At 55.5% G+C, this 26,316-nt stretch overlaps 2 protein-coding genes across 4 annotated transcripts in view; both read left to right on the forward strand.

Moving 5' to 3' along the window:
* HSPG2 (heparan sulfate proteoglycan 2) overlaps positions 1 to 3,716 on the forward strand; it is a 41,767-nt gene extending 38,051 nt beyond the window's left edge. Inside the window, 9 exon segments of the mRNA XM_086764368.1 lie at positions 67 to 244; positions 1,202 to 1,324; positions 1,442 to 1,495; positions 1,598 to 1,673; positions 1,974 to 2,052; positions 2,129 to 2,199; positions 2,285 to 2,368; positions 2,435 to 2,538; positions 3,416 to 3,716. Coding sequence (XP_086620494.1) covers positions 67 to 244; positions 1,202 to 1,324; positions 1,442 to 1,495; positions 1,598 to 1,673; positions 1,974 to 2,052; positions 2,129 to 2,199; positions 2,285 to 2,368; positions 2,435 to 2,538; positions 3,416 to 3,579 — 933 coding nt within the window. The 3' untranslated portion in view covers positions 3,580 to 3,716.
* Positions 3,717 to 5,199: 1,483 nt separating this feature from the next.
* Positions 5,200 to 26,316, forward strand: part of USP48 (ubiquitin specific peptidase 48) — a 29,805-nt gene continuing 8,688 nt past the window's right edge. For 2 of the 3 annotated variants that reach the window (XM_086764314.1, XM_086764317.1), the window contains exons 1-17: positions 5,200 to 5,357; positions 6,117 to 6,237; positions 6,477 to 6,633; positions 7,485 to 7,612; positions 8,779 to 8,903; positions 9,345 to 9,453; positions 10,728 to 10,861; positions 11,080 to 11,162; positions 11,464 to 11,643; positions 13,950 to 14,075; positions 16,137 to 16,286; positions 18,844 to 19,044; positions 20,428 to 20,542; positions 20,685 to 20,815; positions 22,195 to 22,266; positions 25,251 to 25,375; positions 25,542 to 25,664. In XM_086764314.1, the coding sequence (XP_086620440.1) occupies positions 5,224 to 5,357; positions 6,117 to 6,237; positions 6,477 to 6,633; positions 7,485 to 7,612; positions 8,779 to 8,903; positions 9,345 to 9,453; positions 10,728 to 10,861; positions 11,080 to 11,162; positions 11,464 to 11,643; positions 13,950 to 14,075; positions 16,137 to 16,286; positions 18,844 to 19,044; positions 20,428 to 20,542; positions 20,685 to 20,815; positions 22,195 to 22,266; positions 25,251 to 25,375; positions 25,542 to 25,664 (2,214 nt within the window). In that variant the 5' untranslated portion in view covers positions 5,200 to 5,223. The remainder of the gene's footprint in view (positions 5,358 to 6,116; positions 6,238 to 6,476; positions 6,634 to 7,484; positions 7,613 to 8,778; positions 8,904 to 9,344; positions 9,454 to 10,727; positions 10,862 to 11,079; positions 11,163 to 11,463; positions 11,644 to 13,949; positions 14,076 to 16,136; positions 16,287 to 18,843; positions 19,045 to 20,427; positions 20,543 to 20,684; positions 20,816 to 22,194; positions 22,267 to 25,250; positions 25,376 to 25,541; positions 25,665 to 26,316) is intronic. The other variant, XM_086764315.1, reaches the window with a different exon arrangement.

Raw genomic sequence — 26,316 nt, forward strand, 5'->3', positions numbered from 1 at the left:
ACGCGCCGGCCCCGGCCCCTCGGCGATTCGGGGGGGGCCGGGGCTGACCCCGCGGTGTCCCCGCAGGTGTGGGTGAACGGGAAGAAGGTGGATCTGTCGTACAGCTTCCTGCGCAGCCGCGGCGTGGGGCAGTGCGCCCAGCCCTCGCCCTGCGCCCGCGCCGCCTGCCTGCACGGGGGCCGCTGCCAGCCCCTGCCCGCCGGCCAGCCCGCGCACCGCTGCATCTGCCCGCCCGGCTTCCACGGTGAGCGCCGCGCCGCGCCGCACGCGTGTGCCGGGTGTGCCCGGGCGCGCGTGGGTGCAGCGCGTGCCAGCGTGTGCGCCGCACACGCGGGTGTCGTGTGTGCATGCGTGCTGTGCGTGCAGGTGTGTGTGTGCTGTGCATGCGTGTGTTGCATATGTGCAGGGCATGCATGTGCACTGTGTGTGCCAGTGCGTGCACTGTGCATGAATGCGTGCTGCGTGTGCATGTGGGCCATGCACACATTGCAGCTGTGTGCTCTGCGTATGCGTGTGCGCTGTGCATGCAGGCACTGCGTATGTGCGTGTGCAGTGGGTGTGTGCATCTGTGCTGTGTGTTTGCTGTACATGCGTGTGCTGTGCATGCGAGTGTGTGTATGGGCCATGTGTGCACTGCATATGCATGTGTGCTCTGCATGCGTGTGCGCTCTGCTTGCAACTGTGCGTTGTGCATGCGTGTGCACGTGTGCACTGTGCATGCATGTGTGCTGCAGCTGCAATGTGTGCTGTGTATGCACTGTGTGTGTTTGCACACGTGTGTGCACTGTGCATGCATGTGCCGTGGATGCAAGTGTGCTGTGCATGCAAGCATATGCACTGTGTGTGCATGTGCGCTGCATGTACATGTGCACTATGTGCCGTGCATGCATGTGGGCGGTGCATGCATGTGCACTGCATGCGTATGTGCTGTATGCGCATGCACGCTGCGTGCTGTGCCTGCATGCGTGCCGTTTGCAAGTGGGTGCACCTGCTGCACATGCACATGTGTGCAGCATGCACGTGCTGTGCGTGTGCCTGCGGTGTGTGCAATTGACGTGCACGTGTGCTATGCACTGGATGCGGTTTGCACACGTGTGCATCTGCCGTACATGCGTGTCCGTGTGCGTATGTGTGTGCAGCTCGCGCACATGCGTGGTGCCCTTGTGCCCGCCTCACGCGGCGTCCCCCTCCGCGTCCCCAGGGCCGCGCTGCGAGCGGGAGGACGACCGCTGCCTGCGCCGCAGCCCCTGCCTGAACGGCGGCACCTGCAAGGGCGACGCCTGCCTCTGCCCGCCGGGCTACGCCGGCCCCGACTGCCAGCACAGTGAGTCCGGCACGCGCGGGACACGCGCGTACACACGTGTGGGGACACGCGCGTGTGGGGACACGCGCGTGTGGGGACACGCGTGTGCCGCCCCGTCCCCAACCTCCTCTCCCGCAGGCGTGGCGCTGGCGGAGCTGGAGCAGGACTGGCCGGAAGGCAGCGGGGGTGGCGGTAGGGTCCCCGCGCCCCTTTCCCCCCCATTTTTGCGCCGAAAGGCGGTGGCGCGGGCGTGGCGGCTGGGCGCGGTCCCCGTCACGCCCCCTCTCCCCGCAGACGCCCCGGGACAGTTCAGCGCCGCTTTCCGGGACGGCTCCTACCTGGCCCTGCCCGGCCACCTCTTTCCCCGCGGGTGAGCGACGCCGGGGCCGCTGCACCCCCACCCCGCCCCGCCCCGCTGCGCCCACCCTGGGCGCTGCAACCTCTCCCCACGGCGCTGCACCCCCCCGCAGCGTTGCATCCCGTGCAGCATCGCACCCCCCGCAGCGTCGCACCTGTCGCAGCGTCGCACCCGTCGCAATGTTGCACCCCTTGCGCAGCATCCCACCCTCCCGGGGTGCCGCACCCCCGGCCCGCAGCGTGGCGCCCCTTGCTCCGTACCCCCACCCCGGGGCGCTGCACCCACTGAGCCGCGCCCCCCCCTTCTTTGCAGCCCCCCCGAGGCGCCCGAGACCATCGAGCTGGAGCTGCGGACGGGCAGCGCCGACGGGCTGCTGCTGTGGCACGGGGCGGTGAGCGGGGCGCCCAACCTGGGCGGGTGGGGGTCAGGGTGCCCCCCGCCCCGCTCACCCCCCTCTGCGCCCGCAGGAGCCCGGCCCGGCTGGCAAAGCCAAAGATTTCATCGGCCTCGGCTTGAAGGACGGGCACCTGGTGTTCAGGTGAGTGGGGGGGCGCAGTGGCACCGGAGGGTGCCCCCCGCCACCCCAGGGTGCCCCCCGCCCTGACCCCACGCCACCCCCGTAGCTACCAGCTGGGCAGCGGCGAAGCCACCATCGTCTCCGAAGACCCCGTCAACGACGGCGAGTGGCACCGGGTGACGGCGACGAGGTGGGCGGGGGTCCGGGCGGGGGTCCGGGCGGGGCCGGGGCGCGGGTGCTGACGGGTGCCGCGCAGGGAGGGCCGGCGCGGGCGGCTGCAGGTGGACGGGGAGGAGCCGGTGAGCGGGGAGTCGCCGGGAGGCAACGTCATGGCCAACACCCAGGGCAGCGTCTACGTGGGTACGGTGGCAGCCGGGGACACGGGGTGGGCATGGGATGGGACACGGATGGGACACGGATGGGACACGGGGTGGACACGGGATGGACATGGGATGGGACACGGATGGGACACAGGGTGGACATGGGATGGGACACAGATGGGACACAGGGTGGACACGGGGTGGGGCATGAGCTGGACATGGGATGGACACAGAATGGACATGGGATGGACATGGGATCGATATGGGGTGGGACATGGGACAGAACGCGGGATGGGACACGGCGTGGACACGGGATGGAAACTGCATGGGACGTGGCATGAAACACATGGTGGGATGTGGGGTGGGACACGGGATGGGACATGATGGGGACAATTGATGCGACATGGGAAGGGACACGGAATGGCGACATCTGATGGAACATGGGATGGAAACTGGGTGGGACATGGGATGGGACACACGGTGGACGCGGGATGAGGACACCTGATGGGACACGACATGAAACGTGGGATGAACATGGGACGGACACGGGATGGGACACCTGATGGACATGGGATGGGACACCCGATGAGACACGACATGGAACATGGGACGGACACGGGATGGGACACCTGATGGACACGGGATGGGACACCCGATGGGACACGACATGGAACATGGGATGGACACGGGATGGGACACCTGATGGACACGGGATGGGACACCCGATGGGACACGACATGGAACATGGGATGGACACGGGATGGGACACACAATGGACACGGGATGGGGACACCTGACGGGACACGGGACGGGGCGTGGGACGGACGTGGGACGGGACCTGTGCAGGATGGGGGGAGCCCAGCGGGTGCCCCCCACCCACGTGTGCCCCCCGTGTCCCCCGTGTCCCCGCGGGGCAGGCGGCGCCCCGGACCCCCGCCGCCTGACGGCCGGCAAGTTCACCTCTGGCATCACCGGTTGCCTGCGGGGGCTGGCGCTGGCGCCCACCGCCGCCCCCCGCCACCCCATCGACCTGCGGCACGGCGCCACGGGGGGCTCCCCCGCGCCCCCCTGCCCCCCCTAACCCCCAAATATTTGGGGGGGATTTGGCCAATTTTATTATTTTCCCCAAAAAAAACCCAAAGCCAGGAGGAAACGGTGCTTCGCTGCCCCGGGGTGGCTCCGGGGGTGGGGGCCGGGACCCCCCAACAATGTTTACACCACCCACCCCCGCCGTCCGGGCCCCCCCCAGCGGGGCGGGGGCGCCAGGGACAGGGGGGGCGCTGGCGGGACCCCCCGCGGGGACGCCCAATAAACGGGAGAGAACCAGCACGGCTGCCTCTGCGTGTGCGGGGGGGCGGGCGGTATGGTATGGGGGGGGGTTTGGGGGGGTATGGGGGTATAGGGGGATATGGTATAGGTGTATAGGGGAGGTATAGGGGGTTTGGGGGGGTATGGGGGTATAGGGGGATATGGTATAGGTGTATAGGGGACGTATAGGGGGTTTGGGGGTATAGGAGGTATAGGGGGCGCACAGGGTGTATAGGGGGTATAGGGGGGTATGGTTTGGGGGTATGGGGGGGTATAGGGGGGTATAGGGTGTATAGGGGGTATAGGGGGGTATGGTTTGGGGGTATGGTACGTGGGTAAGGGGGGGTATAGGGGGTGCATAGGGGTTTAGGGGGTATAGGAGGGTATGGTTTGGGGGTATAGGGGGTATAGGGAGTGCATAGGGTGTATAGGGGGTATAGGAGGGTATGGTTTGGGGGTATGGTACGTGGGTATGGGGATATAGGGGAGGTATAGGGGGTATGGGGGGTATAGGGTGTGTATAGGGGTGTAGAGGGTATGGTATGGGCTGTATGGGGGGTAGGGGGGTATAGGGGGTGTGTAGGGGGTACAGGGGGTATAGGGGGTGTGGGGGTATAGGGGGTGTGGGGGGGTGTAGGGGGTGTAGGGGGTATAGGGGGTGTGTAGGGGGTACAGGGGTTGTATGGGGGTATAGGGGGTGTAGGGGGTATAGGGGTTATAGGGGGTGTGTAGGGGGTACAGGGGGTACAGGGGGTACAGGGGGTGTGTAGGGGGTACAGGGGGTACAGGGGGTGTAGGGGGTACAGGGGGGTGTAGGGGGTATAGGGGGTACAGGGGGTGTAGGGGGTACAGGGGGTGTGTAGGGGGTGTAGGGGGTACAGGGGGTGTAGGGGGTGTGTAGGGGGTACAGGGGGTGTGTAGGGGGTGTAGGGGGTACAGGGGGTGTGTAGGGCATGCGGAGCGGAGGGTACAGGGGTATGGAGGGTGTATGGGAGGATAAGGGGGCCATGGGAGGTATCAGGGGTATGGGGGGGGCGGTATGGCGGGGACGGCCCGGGGGGTGCGGGTGTGGGCTGTATGGGGGCACTCGGGGGTTCCGGCGCGGGGCAGGACCCGGGCGCTGGGGCCGCGCGGACACGCGCACGCACGGACACGCGCACGCAGCGCCCGCATCCGGATCCGGTGCCGTTGCCCCCACCCGCCCCGCTCGGCGCGCGCAGGCCCCGCCCCCTTCCCCCCGGCGCGTCGCAGCCCGTTAGCGTCACCGCGTCGCGCGCTCTGACGCCACCGGCCCTGACGGAGACGGCGGCGGCGGGAGGGGCCGGGCGGGACCGGACCGGGGCTGCGACCGGGACCGCGACCGGGACCAGGACCGGGGAGGGGCCGGGGGCGGCCGGGGCCGGGGCCGGGGCCGGCGATGGCTCCGCGGCTGCAGCTGGAGAAGGCGGCGTGGCGCTGGACCGAGACGGTGCCGCCCGAGGCGGTGGCGCAGGAGCACATCGAAGCGGCCTACCGCGTCGGGCTGGAGCCCTGCCAGCGCGGGGCCTGCCGGTACCGCCGGGACCCCCCCACCCGCACCGGGACCGACCCCCCGCCCCCTACCCGGCCCCAAACCTCCCTCCCCGCCCTCCACTTTGCGGGGGACCCCGCGCTCCTCCTCCCTCCCGTGCGGCTGGGGCAGCACCCCGGCCTCGCTGGGTCCCTCGGGGTCGGTGGGGCCCCCCCGCCATCTTCCCTTCTTTGGGGACCCCCTCACGTTCCCTTCTTTGGGACCTCCGTTCGCTGGGGTTGTGGGGGGCCCCTCTCCTTGCCTGGCTCCCCAGATGTAGGGGACCCTGGGATTGTGGGGGGTGTGCTCTCCCTGCCGGGCTCCCCACACGTAGGGGACCCCCCTGGGATTGTGGGGGGGTGTGCTCTCCATGCCTGGCTCCCCACACGTAGGGGACCCCTCTGGGATTGTGGGGGGTGTGCTCTGCTTGCTGGGCTTCCCACACGTAGGGGACCCCCCTGGGATTGTGGGGGGGTGTGCTCTCCCTGCCTGGCTTCCCACACGTAGGGGACCCAGGTCCCGTACGTTTCCCTGGAGTCCCCCTTTCCTCGCCCTCCCCGATTTTTCCATCTCCTTGCTCATCCATAACCTCCATTTTTGGGAGATGCGGGGTCCTGTGTCCCACCTTGTTCACTCTCTTTGGCACTATGGTGTTCCCCTTGTTGTCCCCATCCCCCACGGTCACCCCCCCACTCCGTCCCCAAGGGACACCAGCGTCCCAGCCGCGAGGGTGACGGCTGGGACGGGCGCTGGTTCTGCAGGAGGAACTGCCGGGGGAACCCCAACTGCCTGGTGGGCATCGGCGAGCACGTCTGGCTGGGCGAGATAGACGAGAACAGCTTCCACAACATCGACGACCCCAACTGCGAGCGCCGCAAGAAGGTAACCCCCCACCCCAAAAGCATCCCCTGCCCTTCCTAGTCCCCAGAGGGGAAGATGGGGACGAGGGGAGGTGATTCCTGTCTCCCTGTAGCCAGGGAGTTCGGGAGGCGGCTGTTTGTACGGCGCCGGAGCGGCGTTTCCCCAACGAACGAGCCATGAAGTGGCCGCCCCGACTGCTGGATTTCTGCTTGCTCCTCCGCAGCGGCGAGTGACCACTGTTGCTTTCTCTCTTACGCCAGAACGCGTTCGTGGGCTTAACGAACCTCGGCGCCACGTGCTACGTCAACACTTTCTTGCAGATGTGGTTTCTTAACTTGGAGCTACGGCAAGCCCTCTACTTGTGTCCCAGCACCTGCAATGAGAATATGGCCGGAGAGGGCGTCCCACAGGACAAAGGTGGGTGGAAGCCGTGAACGGGAGTGGTTTTGCTCATTTTCTCCTAAATTTTTACATGCTGGCGTTGGCTTTGGGATAATATTGATTGGGAGAACCGATGGGTGAAGCTAAAACCGCTCGTCTGATCTCCACGCTGTCGTTTCTGAGTCCATCACCCAGCTTCTCAAACAAACCACCCTCTGCCCCGATTATTTCTTAAATCGGAGCGATCTGATCCGGTTGAAAAATCCAGTTTGGGTTCGTTTCTTGCCGGGCTGCTTCCCAAACTGGTTCCCGGCTTCGCGACGGTGCTGGGGGTGGCAGCGCGTGGGTTGGGGCTGATCTGTGCGACCGTGGAGCCGCACTCATCCCGTGGGAGGGCGGAAATTCAGGCTCCCAGTTCCCGGTGGACACGGTGGCCTCAGGTGACGCGCCTTTACGTACGGTACAGCGCTGCAGGGGCGGGGCAGCCGCCTGGATTCTTCCATTCCGGTTTTTATGGGTTTTTTTTTAAATTGTAGCTCACCGTTTAGGGTGAAAGAGAAGCTGTTGCTGCGGGGTGGTTGGCGCACGCTGCTTGCGCTGTTCGCTCACAGCTCGGGCTGGGCGCTGCGGGGTGTTGACAGTTGGACTGGATGTTCTTAAGGGGCTTTTCCCACTTCGGTGATTCTCTGATGGTATTCGGGCTTCGCTGTCCTTGCCGACGTGAACCGCTTCGGTTCTCATGAGAAATTAAAACCGCTTTTAAACAGCGTGTTGTTCCCGATCGTCACGTGTACCCGTACAAAGAAAGGACAAGCGGGTTACTCGAGGCGCTTGCCTCTCGCCTGGAATCTCTTACTGTAACTCGTGCCGCGTGTTGTTTTGCACAGACTACGAGCCCCAGACCATCTGTGAGCACCTCCAGTACTTGTTCGCCTTGTTGCAGAACAGCAAGAGGCGATACATCGACCCCTCCGGATTTGTCAAAGCACTGGGCCTGGACACGGGGCAGCAACAGGTAGGTTTGAGGTGCGCCCCTGGAGTAAATCGCCTTCTCTAAAGCGCCGTGAAACCGCCCTTTTGTGTTATTTTAGCAGCTCTGAACTGGGATCTGCTGCTCCGTATTAATGTGGAGGGAGGAGTGGTGCTCAGGGCCCTTCCCATCGATGCGGGAGATCAGGAGGAGCCCGGGGAGCAATGGGATGGGGACTGGGAGCGTTGTCAGCGCCTTATCAACCCCGGCACCATGCGGAGTGGGAGCTGAAGCTGAACTGGGTGTCCTTTTGCAGCAGCTTTACGGGCTGCTGCTGCCAGGGCAGGGAAATACTTGTGGGGGGGGGTAGTTCAGCGGGGCTTGAAGGGCCCTCGCAGGGCGGGAAAACGCTTGGTCGGGTCGCCGAGAGCCAGCCAAGGTCCAGCGCCAGCGCGTGGGGCAGAGCAAGCGCGGTTAGAGAGGGGCCAGCGCCACAGGTGGGTCCTGCTGGGACTGTCGCCAAAGCTGGAGAGAGCTCAGGAGCAGGGCACGGCTCAGAAATACTCTGCGAGGAGCAAGAGGGAGATTGCTGGAGGAAGAGCCCGAGCGCCGGCCTGCGTTTCCTCGAGAGGGTGCGGGAGAGGAAGGAAGCGGTCGCTGCTGACCGGCGATACTAAAGGGCAGCTGGGAGAGGCCAAAGCCCGTTTGTTTTCGGAAGAGGAGAGCCAGCGTGGGAGAGGAGGGCCCAGAGATGAGTGTGGGGAACCTCTCGGGCCTTGCAGGAGGGGATGAATTCACAGGGCAGCTTCTCATTTCCATGGCGGTTTTATTTTTCTTCTCACCTATACGTGAGCAGGGACAGCTTGTCTTGCGTGCCAAGCTTTAAAAAACGAGCGTTAACGGGACAGAAAGCTCTGCAGGAGTTTTTGTTTTTCTTTTTTTTTTCTTCCCGAGCCCTGCGAGGAGCGAGGCAGAAGTCAAACCGCCCAGCGGGGCTGGCCGGGAGCCAGGTGAACTCACGCTGGGGGCCTCTTGCTCCTTTTGGGCAAATTCCTCTTTTTCTTTAGTTCTCCTGACTGGTCTTTTTATTTCATTCGGTGCATGCCGATCCCTGCAGCCTGTGCGTAGAGTTCCTGTGTAATTTAGCAACAAGGTCGTGATTGCGCTTTGCGCTGTGGCGTGTTGGTAACAGGCTTGGCTTTCTCTTCTAGGATGCCCAGGAGTTTTCAAAGCTGTTCATGTCGCTGCTGGAGGATACTTTATCCAAACAGAAAAACCCAGATGTCCGAAACATAGTGCAAAAGCAGTTCTGCGGAGAGTACGCCTATGTCACGGTGTAAGTACTTGGTCTTGGGGAAGAACCTTTCTGTAAATATTTAAACATTTTAGAAGAAGTTGAGGGGGCGAAGAGCCCTCCTAACAGCCGGAGCAGGCAGGTAAGCTTCTGCCTAAACTTTTTCTAAGAAAGAGGTTTTTAGCGTTTCGGTTTCCTTGTTCTGTTTGCGTGGTGGTGTTGCGATTCTCCGGCTGCTTTTAATCCCGTGATGAAAATTTACGTATTAAACCTGCAAGGGAGTTAATGGAACGTGAAGTCCCGCAGCCAGAAAATGGAGTGCTGGAGTGTCGCGTTTTCATTCCTGCGTTCTCAGAGCTGGGGATTTCACCTCAAAAATTATACAAAACAGTGCACACGAGTGCTCCTGGTTTTCCTGGTAGGGGCTGTCCTCACGTGTTTTTTTTTTTCTTTTTTTTTTTTTTTTTTTTTCCCCAATCGTAGCTGCAACCAGTGTGGCAGAGAGTCCAAACTCGTGTCTAAATTTTATGAGCTGGAGTTAAACATCCAAGGGCACAAGCAGTTGACAGACTGCATAACGGAATTTCTGAAGGTAGGAGCTCGTTGGTTTTTGCGTCCTGCTATTCTTAGCGAGGTGCTTTAATTCCTCCCTTCAGTTAACAGCCTTTAAGGTCGATATTGGAGCAAAGAGACCGAGCTGTCTCCGTGAGATGCGTGCAAAAGGAAAAGTTTTTCTGCGGACCCCGAAAATGAGGTTTGAGACATCAGGGAGCGAGGAGCCGCTCCAGACCGTAGCACATGCGCATGTTCCGGCTTTAAAAAGCACTTGCAAGTCGCATGTTTAGTCAAAATGCTTCCCAACAGAGTTGGGGAAAAAGTCCCCTGAAGTGTGACAAAAAGTCCCCGCTGCTTTGTCATGGATAGCACCGGCAGAATGGTGGCTTTTTGTGTTTTCTATATCGGTGCTCATCTGCATAGCAACAGGAGACGTTCCCCCCTCTAAAATGTGCTCTCCAGAATACTCGGGAGGGCCGGGAATACCTTGGGAACAGCTGCAAGCCCTCTTAATTCGACTTGAAAATTTGCCTAGATCTTAAGTTTAGATCCGGCCTGTTAAAGGTTCGAGGTGCAGAGTCAACGGGGAATATTTAGGGCAGAGCTGACCCGGAATGCGACTCTGGTGGAGCTGTCTGGTGTGGGGCAGCGCCTTTGCCGATGCGCTCAGCAAACCGGTCGCTCTGCTCGTGGAAGGTACCTGCTATGGAAAAAGACTGGTTTGCGTACGCGCATTAAAACCCCGGGATGGTGACCTTCCAGTTTGTCTGCTCCTGCCTCCATTGAAGCAAGCCGGTGACCTTGTTTAGGGCAGCTGGAGTTCTCCTCCGGCCTAATCCTGCCCTTGGATCTGCTTAGGCGTGGGCAGTGGCTCTTACCCGGCGATACTTGTTTGGCTGAGCGCAAGAGGGTCGTGGTTCCCAGGCTAAAACGTGGCTTTACATTAACTTGGGCCGTGTGAGCTCATCAAAGGACGATGTAATGATTTTCTCGTTCCGGAGCCCTCCGTGTAACCCAGCGCAGTCAAGTGGAGAGCAAGCCCTGCGGTCTCATAGGCGACCTGAGAACGGGGCTTGATCCGGTCTAAAATTGTCCGTAAAGGGAGAGCAGCCTACTGTGGCCGTGCTGTAAAGTGCGTTTATTAGCATGCAGTTTTAACGAAGAGATTATTTTGGAAAGCAGCAGAGTAGAAACTGGAATGGTTAAAATAAATATGCTTTTCAGCCTCCAGCTGTTGGGTAGCTCAGACTGGTTGACTTCTCAGTGGTAACCTGTTCTCAGGCCTTTCCTTCTGTCTCCCTCCCCGCTCAGGAAGAAAAACTAGAAGGGGACAATCGTTATTTCTGCGAAACTTGTCAGAGTAAGCAGAACGCCACGAGGAAGATCAGGCTGCTGAGTCTTCCCTGCACGCTCAACCTGCAGCTGATGCGTTTCGTGTTTGACAGGTAAGGCTCTCGCTGGAGAGCGTGCTGGCAAAGCGGGAGCTGCCGGGGTTGGGTGGAAGCTCTTTGAGAAGTCATCTCCTCTGCTCTTTCTGCGTGGATCTGAGGACTGAGCGCGTGCGTGAGCTGCGCTGGGGATGCTCGCTGGGTTTCGAGGGGAGTTATTTTGAGATGCGAACTGCTGTTGCTGTCCCCTGAACCGAAGCTTTGCCTCCGTGCAGACAAACTGGCCATAAGAAAAAGCTCAACACCTACATCGGCTTCTCCGAACTGCTTGACATGGAGCCTTTTATGGAACAAAAAAGTGAGTTTTGCACACTGTGTTTCATTAACTTTACCCACTGCTCCTTAACAGACGAGAGGAGATCTCCTCTGAATCCCCTTTTTGATGGGAAATTATGTCGAGAGTTGTTTGAAGCCTGTATTTCAAATAACTGCCTTGCTAAGCAGCTTCTGGAAGCCACAGCCCGTTTAGCGGGGTCTCGGAGGGATGCAAGTTCAAGTGCAGTCTTTGTCCGCTGCCTCGCGAAAACGTTAAACGCTGGGAAAGAAAAGGTCTGTGCTGTTTCATCCGGAGCGCTGCATGACTGCCGCTTTCCTTCCAGACGGCGTCTACGTCTATGAGCTTAGCGCCGTCCTCATACACCGAGGCGTGAGCGCCTACTCCGGGCACTACATCGCCCACGTGAAGGATCCGCAGACGGGCGAGTGGTACAAGTTCAACGACGAAGACATCGAAAAGATGGAGGGGAAGAAACTGCAGCTGGGGATTGAGGAAGATCTAGGTAAAACCTTTAAGTTGTGAGTGCCCTTTTAAAATAACTCTTTTCACCAAAAACACGGAGGCTGAGTACGTGGAGGCTGCGATACTCTTAAAACAAAAACGCTCCTACGCGTGCTGTCACGTCTTAAGAGTAACGTGTGAGACGGCAGTTCTGCCGGTTGCAGCCAGATTTCCCTCGGTGCGGCCCCGTCTGAGTGTTTACGCACGCCCCGTGATCAGTTCCTCCAGTACTTCTCTTGCCTGCCGCCTGGCAGATAAGACGCCGGTAACTCGGGCAGCAGTTGCCTATCGGGATGAGGTGGGTGGGTCGCCGCTTCCTTGGCCGGGGTGCAAAAGGAGCCTTAGGAACAGATAACAAGATCGCTTTCGGTTTCCTTAACGCGTTCTGTTTTCATTTCCACTGAGGTGTTTTACTTGAAGGTGGTAAAAAAATCGTGATCCAGATAATGGCTTGGAAGCCAAAACTGCCTTTTTTCTTTGCACTTTCTGCTTCTCCTTCACGCTTTTCTGCCGTTGTGAGCTCGTCCTGTGCCCGTCCTGCTGCTCCCCAGAGCAGCCTGTTCCCTGCGCAGGGCAGGCTCTTGATTTCTTGGAGAGCTCGGACCTGCGGCTTTCTTGATCTGCAATCGATACGTGGGAACGGGTCAGCTTTCAACTGGCATTTTGAGGGCTCGGGTTTGCCTGGTGTTCCTTAGCTCGGGATGCTTTGCAGTGTCGGGACGCGGGGAAGTTAATGCCGGAAGTGTCGCTTACAGCGCAAGCAATCCGTTCCCAGAAACACTGACCCACCAGGACGCTCGTGCTTTGCTGCGATTGAAATATTGCTTTTCTTTAAAGCATCCTTATAAAACAGCTTAGTGAAAAGACTAAAACCCTCGCGTTTATTTGCTCCCTGAGTTTATTGGAAAGCCGCGTCAGCGTGAGCACACCTGAGCGTCCCTTTCCCAGTTCCTTCCGTGCACGCATCTGCACGATGCCGCTTTATTTTCGGCTCTCTTGCTGGTAAACACCTCCTTGCGTTTCATCACGCCGTGCATAAACACTGGCTGCCGCCGGAGCGGCTTTGTCGCCCTGTTAATGTTTGACTGCCACTTGCTTGCGACCGGATTGTGAAGCTGGCTAGACATCTAGCGGTGTGAGAGAGAAAAATAAGCCCTGACAGAGGAATAAGAGCTTCTCAGCCTTTCTTTTTAACCTCCGGGTTACCTAGCGTAGCAAAATGGGATGCAGATAAACCGCCGCGCCCTCAATCTTGTAAAGGTTTTTGCTTAACCACCGGTAGGTGTTCTTGCTGAAATACAAGGCTGCGTGAAGAATACCAGTAAAGCACGTTAGACGCCTCTGTAAACTGGGAGCTTTAATATTTTTATCAAGTGCTGACATTATTTGCCTACTCAAACAAAACCGAGCTCTCCTTTGTTACAAATGCGTGCAACAGCAGGAGGAGGTCGGTAACGTAAAGCAGAGGTCTGCTGCGGGGAGTCCTGCGGCCTGGCTGCGCAGATGGGAACAATTTAGGAAATATTTGGAGGAAATGCAAATAGAGAGCTTCTAGGAAGTCCTCTGGATGGTGTGATGGGACAGGCACGTGAGTTTTTGCAGAATTTGGGGAAGGTAGATGCTTTTCTTAGTATTTCAGTGTTCCATTCAGAGTTTGACCTGTGGAGGCTCGTCCCTTTATTTTTTTTAAGTTCCAAAACGGGTTGAGTTGTGAAGCTGCAGCTGTAGAGCGGTGCTTTTTCCTTGCCTGACAGTCCGTCTGGAAACGGCAGCTCTTGCAACAGGAGTTTACCTTGCACCGGCAGCTGCTCTGAACTGACCATGTCCGTGGCTGTTTGCACCCCGAAAGCTTTGTTGCCTGACAAGGGCTCCCCTATAAATAAGAATTTTTTTTTTATTTTTTTTTTTTTTTTTTCTTTCTCTTTTCCCCCGAGGATTTGACTCTGCTCTTTGGTGTCAGGACACCAGAACAAGGGTCAGAGGGGAGAAGGGATGTTTTTGCAAGAGCTGCTTTTGGCTCGGTGTGGTTTAACTGGGGAGAGAAGAAAGGCTCGTCTAGAAGGGTGGTTCAGAGCAGGCTCCTAATTTTGGTCCCTTTGAATTACCCTGCCTCCAGAAACGCTGGAGGGATCTGGTTCTTGCTTTGGGATACAATTTTGGCTGATGCCAAACCAAGCGCTTGGCAAAAAGAGGCCTGGCAGAGCGCAGCAGAGAGAGGAAAGCCGGCTAGGTGGCAAACTTGTCCCGTTAACGGAGAACCAGTAAGCATGCCTGTGTGTTCATTGTGTTTTGCCTTCTGTATCGCAGCGGAACCTTCGAAATCCCAGACTCGTAAACCGAAGTGCGGGAAAGGGACCCACTGCTCGCGCAATGCCTACATGCTGGTGTACAGGCTGCAAACCCGGGAGAAATCTCTGACTGTCAAAGTACCAGGTAAGCGAGCTTTGGTGCTCCTGGCCTCTCCGCCTCGTCTGCGATGCTCCAGGCGGGCCAGGGGTCGGGGTTTTGCTCGAAGTCCCTTTGCGACCGCTGTCTCAGAGCCCCAAAAATGTCTCAGAGCTCCAAATGTGGAGGCTTGGTGTCACCCCTGGCACTTAAATAACATTTGCCTCACAATCCCACCCCTGGGCCCTCCCAGACCTCGCTATCTTACCAGCGAGACGAGATGGGAAGGGGTTAGAAGGAGGTCATCTCGCTGGGAGCCGCCTGCGGCAGCAGCAGCGTTGGGACTCGCAGCTGGGATCCCGCAGGAACCGCTCAGGTTCCTGAAGGCGAAGGAGAACAGCGTGGTTAAATGTCAGCGGCAGCGCGTGTGCTGTGCTGGAGGTGAATAATCCTGACAGATGTCAAGTTTCTTCTGCGAGCGCTTAATCTTTGCCGTATTGAGAATAAACGGCGTGAAAATAAGAGGATGGCAGCCCTCGACAAGAGTTTTGTACGAGCGCGCTCGTGTCTTGCTTTAGAATTACTGGGGGTGGCGGAAATCCCTGTGGGTTCGGCCTGTGGATTTAACGATGCTTCGCGTTTGCCTGCCGCTCGACGAGAAATATTAATGAGGCCCCTGGTGCTGGGGGATGGAGGTGTGTTCCACCTTCTTCCCTCTTCTGCGAAGCGGGGACGGCCGAGGTGGCGTGTTCCCTTTGGACCTCCGCCGTTTGGATGCGGAAGGGGTAAATTGTACAGCTTTCCCCCCCACCCCCAATAGTGGCACCAAAATTTTTCCAGCCCCACCACCACTAAAACCACCCCTCCGAGCAGCACAGCTGTGGGAGTCAGCAGTACCTCCTGCCTCAGGCCTGTGTTTTCAGTGTGTTTCCTGAGCTGTCTTGCTCTCCCTTTCCTCCTACCCCTCTACCCAAAACAATAACTGCAAAAAAAACCTCTCCACCCAGCTCCAAATTCCTGTGCAGCCCCGCGGTTGCCTTTGTTTCAGGTGGAAGCCTGCCAGGGAACAGGGAGCGAAGGGCAGCAGTCGAGCTGTGCGGTTGCGGGGAGGTTTCATGCAACTGTAAATTTGAGGCATTTTGCTTTGATGCTGTTAAAAGCGGCTTTTCCGGGACGGCGGAGAGACGTAACTTGGCCCTGACCTCAAGGGGATCAAGCTGGTTGTTTTTTAATACTGTGTATTCTCCCAAGGTGGATGCTGTGCTCTCTGGCCACACAAGCATTAAACTTTCTGAAAATATTTTTGACTCTTCAAAATCCTGCTAAATAGGAAGACTTCAGATAAGCAGTGTTCTCTCCTCCTTTACACCAGGCCTGTGAGGGAAGTGTTTTTATCTTTTTTTTTTTTTTTTTTTTTTCCCCCTATGCTGAGGTTTGATTTGTTTGGGTTTTTTCCATCGACGACAGCAAAAATTCCCATTTCCCTCCCCATTCGGTGGACACCGGCATGGGGCCTGGCTTATCTCCCATCTCCTGAGGGCTTTTCGCCATTGGATTTGCGACGCGCCCGACCCCTCTCGCTGACATCGCGCGTGCCCGTGGGGCTGCGCGGGCTTCGGGTGTATCCGTAGGGTGGAAAGCTCTCGCTTCTCCCTGGGGAATGACGGGTCCTCGGCAGCACAGAGGAGCTGCTCTCGGTGGGAGGCAGAGAAACGGCCGGAGCACGAGGAATAGCGGGGAGGGACTGAAGCAGGCAGCTCTGGCTCTGGCTCCGCAGCCTCTCACCAAACCCCGTCGCGCTTTGCATGAGTGCCAGCTCTCGGCTTGCATTTCTTAGCAAAGAACTTCTCTTAAGGCGGCAACCAAGCTGAGTAAATTATTTTTTGGGTGGCACTGTATTGCTCAGGACAGTTGCATTTCATCACTTAAAACCATAAATATTGGAGAGAGCAGCGTCCATGCGCTTGGCTTTCGGAAAGAGCTCGTACATCGTTAGCTGCGCGGTGGAATTTTTAGGCTGGCTTCTCATCCCCAGATAACCGATTGCAGGGCTAATTAACGTCACTGGCATTTTTCTCTGAAATGGCTGCGTTTTCTGTTTCCCCACAGCTTTCCTGCAGGAGCTGGTGGAGCGCGATAACTGCAAGTTTGAGGAGTGGTGCAACGAAATGGCCGAGATGCGCAAACAGAGCGTGGCCAGAGGCAAAATCAAACACGAAGAGGTGAAGGAGCTCTACAAAAGGTTACCCGCTGAAGCTGGTCTGTAAGATATTGTGGTAGTATTTTGAGTAGACCGTTAAGATTAATCATGTTTTGTAACTAACCTACAACTCGCTTCCGCGGCCCGAAGGCTTTGCTGGAAAGCATTAGCCGTAGCCGTCTCAAAGAGGAAAGCGATCGCTGTCTGTTGTTGCTGTGTGCGTGCTTAGGATTTGCTTTTCCTCTCTTGTTTTTCTGCCTTAACCTATTTTTCTCCTGTTTTGCTCATTCTCATGGCCTCTGGCGTCGCTAATTCCTTCTTGCTCCTTCCCCATCAATCAGTCTCCTGTGTGTTTCCATGCGTTGTGACTGTTTTCTTCTGCCTGGTGAGCGGCTCGCCTCGTTAGCGATGGGTAGCGTCGAGGCAGAATAACTGGCCGGTCTCAAATTGCCGACTCACGGCAAGTTTGGGAGCTGTTGACCTGAACTGATCAGCAGGTAACAGGGTACGAGAACGCCTGACCTCCAGCAGAAAATGATTGGATTCATCCCCACTGGTGTTTCGAAGCCTGTGTCTGCCCGATGAGTGACTGGGGTTAGTCCTTCCCTACTGCTCCTTGTGTCCTGTCACCGTGGCGTGTCTGAGCACAAGGATTTTTATTCTCCCCCAAGGATTTTTATTCTCTCTCTCGTTTTTTCCCTCCCATCTCCCCCAAAACAAGCGTAGGGGCACTTGCTCTGTCCGTCCAGCATGGGGAATTTCTCTACGCTGTGTGAACCTCCTAAAAACTCCAGGAAGTTGTAATTAAAGACTTGAAAACCTGTTTAATTGTGTAGCCTGTTAGACAATTTGATGTTTAGCTTTTAATATTCATTGCTTGCTGCTCAGAACCAGCAGCAAGGCTTGAGCAGCCAAAGAGCAGACTCCTCAACTCCCGTAAACGTCTGCCTCTTCGATTTGTGAGCCTGGGTTTGCAGACAACAGGCGCTTAACTTGGGAACCGGAGGGTGTCGCAGCTCATCTTGCCGAGTCCCAGCAAGTCTGAGCGGTGTTAATATGTCACCGTTAAATCAAAGTGGCGGCGCAGGTATGAATCTGCCCTGAGTCACCGTGAAAAAGGAGCAGCAAGTGTAACTCCGGTGTGTTTTCTCTCCCCCCTTAGCAGAAACAGCATAGTCTGCTCTCGGCGTTTCTGACACGACAGAGGAATAAATCTCAAAAAGATGGTTTTTACCAGGGCAGGTAGAGCTCCTCTGGCGGCGTTTGAAGATGGCAGGACCTGAGGCGCTGCCCTGAGGACGCTCACCGCCTGCTGCCGGCCAGGTCCTGGGCACGGCAGCTCCCCAGCGCAGCTGGAGGCAGCGTGATCCCAGAGCTGCTTCGGGTCCCATCCCGCTCGGGACTCTCTCTGCAGCTGTGCAGAGATGTTTTCTGCCAGCTTTGTGTAGCCTGCCCCAGAAAACACGTACATTCCGGGGGAGGCGGCTTTCATCCCAAACTAGCAAACTGTTTCTGACAGCGTTGCAATTCTCTGGAGGTCATGGCTGTGTATCTCTGATGGTGTTGCATAAGACGAATATACTGCTGATTTATCGCGCAGAGGAGAGAGGGTTTGGAGCCTGGCTTCACAAAGATCCGGCACAAGCCGGAGGACAAAGTATTTTCCTGTAGCTTCTCTGTTGCTTTTTTGTGTGAAACATTTAGGATTTGTGTTCATTTGATAAACATAACCAACGATGGTGCTTTCCCTCGCTATCAGAGCTGCGCTCCTTGAGTCAGCAGCACGGGTTTAACTTCTTCCTCACTTTCCAGTCGTCTCACAGAAGGGTTTGCGCAGCGGTACTGGATCCCGGTATCGAGATACAAGGGTTTCGCCCAAAGCGATTTCGCTGCTTGTACAGACACTCACCTGCTGCTCGATCTTGGCTTTGTGCGAGGTGTTTCTCCTTGAGCAAACAAGGGCGAGCCTGCTGCTCTGTTTGAACAAAACCCCTGCTCGCACTAAAAAATTTGAGGAAGCTTCTGTTTGCGCTGTGAATCTTGCAACGCGCGAGTGTTTCTCACCCAGAGTTGTAAGAGCAGCCCAGAACACAAGCGAAATTTGGGGCGCTGGAGGGAGGGGGCCAACGCTGACCTCCTCTCTTTGCTGTTGTTATTTTTCAGTTTAACCTGATGAGCTCGCTTCGTTATAGAAAGAGCCTTTGATGCATGATCATAATTTAAATATTATATCTGTCCCTCGATGGGTGATAGGAAAGCTTTCCCCTTTCCTCGACTACTCTCCAATAAACCCCAAAGGCTTAGCGGTCTGGAAGCGCTCCTACTGGGAGTGCTCGCTGTTTCGTATCGATCGCTTGAATTCGAAATGTTCTTGCATATCTTAATTTCACATCGCTCCTGTCTTCTAAATCTGCGATGCGGGGATGAGAATTGGGCGAGGGGAAGCCATGTGAGATGTTTGAAAACTTGTACCGCAGAGGTTTGACCAACAGCGATAGCCTATCCATTTTTAGAAGTGTTGTTGAATAGTGGAGTAATTACAAAATACCATCTGCCGTGTTGTGTGGTAGCTGACACGTACGGGCTTGTTCCTCTTCGTGGTTTTTCCCCTCCCAGGTTCCCCGTACGACTTCATCTCTCTCGAATGGCTGCAGAAATGGCTGGATGAGTCTACTCCTCCGAAACCCATAGATAACACGGCCTGCCTGTGCTCGCACGGCAAACTCCATCCCGATAAAATATCCATTATGAAGAGGATATCGGAGTACGTGGCTGACTTCTTCTACAGGCGATACGGAGGAGGACCGCGGCTGAACGGTAAGGGGTCGAGCTGGAAGAGTCACCTCCCCCAGGCACATTCTCACGTGCTGAACCTGTTTTAGAGCCCGGTTCCGGTCCCAGCCCCGTTTTGAGCCATTCTTTATCGTCATAACTTTATTTCTGCGCATAGCTTCTGTGCTGCGCTGTTATTTCCAGGTGATTTTTTTTTTTTTTTTTTTTTAATATCACTTAATTACATTAGTGTTCAAACAAATACAGTTAGTCTGAGTGCAGGATCTGTTTCAGACCGGAGTTCTGCTCTGTCTAGAAAGAGCTGTGCATGGAGGAATTCCTGAGAGGGCAATGGTGTTAGAATACAAAACACTTGACTGGGTTTTTTTGAAGTTGATTCTTGGAAGTAACAAAACTTGCACATGCAACCCTCCAGACTCTTGAAAGTGATTTTCCGTGCCTGCGGCACCTACAGATCCTGCGTGGGCAGCATTCCGTGGAGCGTGCGGATCTCTGCTGCCTCTTGCCAGCAGCCCGCGCTCCGGAGCGGCGTGGATGTGTGCGGGCCGAGAAAATCGTTTGCTGTGTGTCACCCCTAGCCTGACCCGAGCGGCCTCGTCTGAGGGAGGCGCGTACCAGTTAGCCTGTGTGCTTGTGTTGCACACATCTGTCACACGTTTTGATTTTTGGGGTCAGCCCAGCCCCTACAGTCTTTGGGCATCCCTTAATCAAGCCCCAGGCTCAGTTTCTTTTATAAAGGAGCTCAATAACTCCCACTGAGACCAAATTAGCTCGGCTCCTGCTAGGAGCTTATAGGGAAGAAACGCAGCCGGCAGAAACTGCTGTGACGCAGGCAGCCTTTGTGAAAAAAACAGGCCAACGTTTATTAGTCAACTGGAAGATCGCCTGCAGGTTTTTTTTCGTTGAGTACGGCTGAGAGGGATGGATTGGATGCGCGGTGTTCTCCAGCTTGCTTCCCTGGATGCGACCCGCTTGCTCCCAGATGGAAATACCCAGCTGCAGGGCTTCCCCTCCTGCTCATCCACTCTAGAGAGTTTTGTTTTTTTTCCTGGGTTTAGCTTGCAAAGTGCCATGATAAAGGGTTTTTTCTTGCATATGCCTAAGCTGCCGTGCCTTTTGACTCCTGCGGCTGGGAGTTGGCGTGAGCCAGCTCGCAGCTGCAGTCACAAACTGTTGATACCGGCAGCGGAGAGCTGTGAAGCTAGCGGAACAGATCACACCTCATCTGAAGAGTTTTTACGCTTATTTAAGCTTCAAATGCGGCCTGATCTGGCAGTAACCCCCGGGGTTCACCTCATTTACATGTGAAATCTCCGGTCGTGGGGCAAGGCAGTTGGTACATACCTGTCTGAGCGCGTTCAGACCAGCGTGCGCGGTAAACTGTGTTTCTCTTTCCTTCCGCTCCAGTCAAAGCACTTTGCAAGGACTGCGTGGTGGAAAGGTGTCGAATCCTGCGGCTGAAAAACCAGTTAAACGAAGACTACAAAACCGTTACGAACTTGCTGAAGATAACAGTCAAGGGGTACGTGAGTCCGACGCTTTCAAACGTCGTCATAGGTTTTTTAGAAGTGCTTAAATAGCTTATTCCTAAAGATTGTACTCTTTGGGCTTCGAAGGAGGACGGAGCTGTGATTCACGTTGCCAACGCTGTGCTCTCTCTGCAGGAACGACGGGTTTTGGGTTGGAAAGGCGTCCTTGCGGAGCTGGCGTCAGTTGGCTCTGGAGCAATTAAATGAGCAAGACGAAGACGCGGAGCACAGTAACGGAAAAATGAATGGAAATGCACAAAACAAAGGTAGCTCTGCTGCGGAAGAGAGCCGCCAGCTCTGACTGATACCTCCTAACAAAAGACACGTCAAGCGTTCCTCTAGCTGTTTTGCTTCCCTTGTATGAGTAGGGAGGAAGGGATAATAAATCAGATAAAAAGCTGCTTCTTTTAAGGAGCTTTTTATTTGATGAGCTTGAAAACTGCTGGGTGATCTTCATCATCAGATGAGGTAATAAGTAGTTTTACAAAGCTGTGTGAAATTACCACCCCAGACACATGATCTTTTCATCCGCTTTTATCTGAATGAGCGAGCGCAGGGGAGGAGGAAACAGGAAAATTACCTTGGGGAGGGGATGAAGATGTTTATTGCGAAAGTCTGTGGATGAAACAGCACAGCTGGTAAAGCAGCACTGGGAAAACACGGCCTAGGAAAAAAAAATCAGGAATTGGATTTTCTTCTGTGCCCGTATCATGAGTCTGTGAGGATAATGGGGTTTTTTTATTTGCCTTCTGCTCTTTAAGCCTTTGGAAACTGGATATTTTGTTGAGCTTTTCGTTTGGGTACTGAGGGCAAGAAGCTTGTTTGAATGAAAATGGAGACGGCATTGATCTTGGGCTTGAAGGCTCTGAAAACACCCAGCCCTCTGACAGTATCTGTGAGCTGGCGCTGCTGGTGGAGCTTCCAGTGAGGAAAGGGGGCTTCTCCACCAAATTGCCACTCCTTCCTCGTTCCTCAGTGGTGACCTTGCTTTCACAACAGGTTGCAGCTCCCAGTAGTAGGTTGGAATTGCTCACGAGCCAACTTTCTTGTTAGGCCGGTCGTTAGAGGCTCTTAGGAACGCGTTCTTGTGTTTATGGCACTCCAGTTCAGTGGCCAGCGCTTCTGCCTCTGGCGCTTCGGTTCTTAACGTATAATTTGTACGTTCGTGTGGGGCTTGTCAAACCCCTGGCAGGCTCCCCTTGCTTTGTCAGGCAGCATCTGGTTTAGATCAGCATCCTCCAGGCGAAGAGCGGACTCGTATTTTGCCAGGAAGGTTTCTGCTCCCTGCTCTTGTACCTAGCCACAGTGTTTAGGTTAAACTGGGAGATCTCTGGGAGCAGTGAACCCCTGTGGTGTTCTAGCCCTAACAAATGCTTCCTTTGTAATCTCACAAAGGACCGACTTGTGCTCCCTGCACTTCAAAGCACTCCTACGTGGCCTGTAGGCTGTAATCTCGCCTGCCCAGAGGCCAAGACATTTGAGAATAACAAATTTCCTTCCAAAGTCTCCCCTGGGTTAAGGGTTGTGCTGCAATTTGGAAGGCAACCCTGCTCCTTTCCCCCAAAGATTTTTCCTTTCTTTGGGAAGGGAACTCTGTGCAATCTTCTTGGGTTTTGTTTTGGTTTTTTTTTTTTTCTCTAATTAGATGAATCAAATGAAGAGAAGAGAGAGGAGGAAGAGGAGTTAAATTTTAATGAAGACATCGTGTGCCCACATGGTAAGTCTCTCCGGGGGATGGAGCTGAATATATCTGTTGTTGCCCACTGCTCGAGACATGAACCTTGTAGCCTTTGCTCCATCCAAGGCCAATGTGAGGAGTTACTGAGGAAGGGCTTCGTTCTCGTTTGCCCGGTGTTTCTTGCCACTCAGGCTTCAAGCTTTTGTTTGCAAGTGCTATCACATTGCAGTCTGAGTTTTGTAAGGCAGCGAAAGGGCTGTGAACGCAGAGATGCGCTGGGCTGCGGAAGGGAGCATCTCTTCCTCTCGCTGAGGAAGCGACGTGGTGGGGCAAGGGCAGCACCGAGGATCTGCAGCCACTCTGGGAGCTCTGGAAGTCTTAGGAGAAAACCAGGCCGTGTAAAGCAGTCAAGGTGGGAGCTGAGAGTATCCCGTTATCCTCTCGGATGTGAAAAGCAGAGCGCTCACCTACCAGCTGTAGAAACACCGGCTTATCTGCGAGCGGCTGGGACCGCTAGGGATATCGATTTACCACCCTGCTGTGCTTTGCTGTCCCTTATGTAAGGTTTTGACCCGTTGTTAGTTGTTTTGCGAAGTGATGGTTCATTAGCTGCATCCTTGGCTACCCTGCTGTTTAAATCTCACTTTTTTTTTTTTTTAGCTTGGACGTTGCTCCCAGACGTAACTCTGTTCTAGTCAGCTCCTGTTTGGAAGCGTCCATTTCCCTGCCAGGGAAGCTCAGTCGTGTTCCTAGTAGGAAAGAAGCACGCCATAAATTAGCGACACACCTCCTGTCATCAAGGGTGATCGAGGATGTAGAGCCATGGCTTGGTAAAGCCGCATTTTAGAGCAGAGGGTTCGAAGCTGGTTTTCAGAGCCTTGAACGCCGCGTTTCCCGTTGCCGCGAGGCTGCTGCTGTTAAATAAAAGCATGCAGCGTGGTGATGAAACGTTTAATGTAGCCAGACAGGATAAAAATAGGCCAATGGGCCTTGGAAAATATGGTGCTGGTAAATTGCTAGTTGATCTGTGACTTTGGGTCATATCAGAGTAAATAATATTAAATACAGGGGCCACTGGCAGGTCAGATCTCGTCATCCTGCGCTAACCTCCGATTGCTCACGGAGAAAAGCCTTTCCACCTTTAAATTTCCCTCTGGAGCGGATCAGCAAATCGGTAGCGTGGGTCCCACCGCCTTTTGCTGTGGAGGAGGTCCCTGCCGTCACGGTAGGCTCTGGAAAAGCCAGCGCTTTATCTGTGAGGTCTGGCTGCCCTCCAGAAATGCCAGCCGGGCGCTCCCTTCAGAAGTCCCTGTGCATCTTTGCTGCAATTTCTCGCTCTCCAGTAGCTGCCCGACCCCAGTGAATAATTTTTTCCAGATACCAAATTAAGACTACTTTGATGTCCGTGCCCAAAACACGTCCCTGGACAGTGGGAGGGGGAAGCAGGGTCAGCAGCGGTTGGGTTCATCATCTTCCAGATGGCAAAGCACTTGTTCCCTGCGCACCCAGATCTGATTTTTCCACGTCTTTCGCTCAGCAGCCTATTAATCTGTTTTCATTAATCACACGGTGTCAAGCCACTTATTTGTACGAGCTCTTTTATTTTTTCCCCATCCTTGCTGACTCTGGAAAGCAGCCTGGTCCTGCCTCCTCATATGGTAAAGCTGGGCCGCTCAGTCGCGTTTGATGAAGAACAAGTGGCCGAGCGCCGCATCGAAGCGGTCCAGCCCGACCTTTGTTTATGAGAGGAAAAGCAAGAGGGGAGCGTTGCTATTTTTTCCTTTTGGGGCTGGCAGAAATCCAGGCTTGGCTAGAACGAGGAAAGCCGACGGCTCCGTCGGGCTGACTTGTTGCTTGTAATATTAAAGAGCTGCCGGCGGGTGGGGAGGAAGGAGCCTTTCTGTAGCTCTCCGGGCTGTAGAAAGGCAGATAATACGGTATCGTGCCCTTTGCCGGACGCCGCTCAGCGCCGCAACTTCGCAGTCGATGTTTTGCCGGTGAAATCTGCGTTGAGGCTCGAACATTCCCATGCTGCATCCAAAGCCGGTTCACGTCTCGGTGTTGCAACGACTGTTCCTCTTGCTTCTCGCTGCGACCCCACGTAGCGCAGCCATGCCTTGCCTTCCCAGCTGCTGTCCCCTAGGGAGAGCGGTTGTGTTTTTCCCCTCGGCGATCGTCAAGCCTGCGAGCGGGCAGCTGGTCAGGTCCCTGAGCCCTCGCCTTCTCCGGCTTTCCCAAGCCTTGTTTGTCTGCCGAAGCACATGTTGTCATGCGTGCACGTCGTGGCCAAGTGCCTGAACGTGACCTTTCTGCTACGGCTGTCGCTAAAATGACAAATGCCTCACGCTAAGCCTTTCTTGGGGATTTTTTTGAACTTGTTGAGGATGAGGATAAATAATAGAGCAGGCGAGTTGTCTGGGGGAGAGCTGGTAAATCTCGCTTCCTATGTTCACACCCCAGCTGTTATTTCCTGGAGCGGATCTAGGGTGCAGAATCTGTCCTTTGCAGATTTTGAGGTGCTGGGATAGGGCGCACAAAGCCGTCGGAGATGATACAGCGGTCATTTTGTTTTTCAAAGGTGTGGAAAGCACCTGGCTGCTGTTTCAGGGGGCACAGTATTTCCCAGCTCGGTAAATGGAGTCGCTGGGAAAATGTAGCTATGGCTAGCCAAGATCAGAAAGCAGTAGCCCTGTGACCTCTTTGGCTTGTCCTTGCTTTTCCAAGCATCCCTTTACCACTGCTTGTGTTTGATCAGCTGCTTGGTTCGTGAGCTTGGAAGTCTAAAGGTCATTTCTATGAATTAGTCGTATTATTTTTTTTCCCTATATAAACAAAGAAATGATAAAAGTTGAAGGTGCCTTTGTGTGTTTGTTTCACTCTTTTTTTGCTGACACGGCGTTGGCTGAGAAGTGCGTGAAGATCTTTCCCCCATTTACACCCTGTAATCTCTCCAATCTAGTCAGGGCTGCAAAATATCGCCGGGCGCGTCGAGAGCAAAGCCCTTCTCTTGGCTCTCTCCGCAGGTGACCTGTGCATATCCGAAAACGAACGGAGGGTGGTTTCGAAGGAAGCCTGGGAGAAACTCAAGCAATATTTTCCAAAGGCCCCTGAATTCCCAAGTAACAAAGAGCGCTGTTCCCAGTGCAAGGTATTTGAATGCCAAATAACGTGACTCTCCTGTTGACTGTAAATACACAGCCGTATTTATGCCTTTTTTTTTTTTTAACATGACCCAGTGCGGTGGAGGAAAGTAATGTCACCTTTTAATAGCAACTAGGAGCTGAAGCTGTGGAGTAATTAACTGTTTCCTGCAGATTTTGGAGCGCGAAGGGGAGGAGAACGAAGCTCTGCATAAGATGATGGCCAGCGAGCAGAAGACTTCTCTCCAGAACCTGTTTCACGATAAATGCAGGCCTTGCCTGGGCAGCTGGCCTCAGGTACGGGAAGGAGGGGAACACAGTGGGGCTTGGGGGCGGTTTTTGTTAGCTTTTATCCCTCTCCCTAACACATCTTATTTCGCCTGCAAGAGAGACTCCCTGATAATCATTCACGCGGTCCGAGTGAGGCCGTGCCTGCGCTGGGAAACCTGTGCCAGCGGCGCTTGCACGTGTGTTGTGCCGAGGTGTGATTTCCCCCGATTAGCTGTGCTGGCACGGAGCCCCGCTACAGATATGCGAGAACAGCTCGCGCGCCAGCGTAGCTGTCGCTGGCCCGGGGTCAGCTAGATAAGCAGCGGCAATATTGCTGCTGTGGTTACATCCGCCCCTGGAAGGACCCACGTGGTGTGGCCGTGCCGGTAGAGGCGGCTTTCCGCCACGCTCCGTCTGCCTTCCCGTGCTGGCCGGACAAAATTCACGTGTGCTCTGGCATCATCCCATGTCCCAAGAGCTCAGGGGGAGCTTCCCTAAATCCTGAAGTCCTGCAAATAGAAGCAACGGTCGTGCAAGAGCTCTCGTACCGGCTTCTCCCTGGTACGAGCGTGCAGCTCTCTAGGACCTCCTTGGGTCTCGGAGGTGGCTGTGAAGAAATGGCCCAAGCTGTTGGCTCCGCTCCTCGGCTCCTGGGCGTCTCGCGGCACTGATTAATGAT

This window comes from Chlamydotis macqueenii, chromosome 21, assembly GCF_036417535.1.
Source record: "Chlamydotis macqueenii isolate bChlMac1 chromosome 21, bChlMac1.mat, whole genome shotgun sequence".
Classification (NCBI taxonomy): Eukaryota; Metazoa; Chordata; class Aves; order Otidiformes; family Otididae; genus Chlamydotis; species Chlamydotis macqueenii.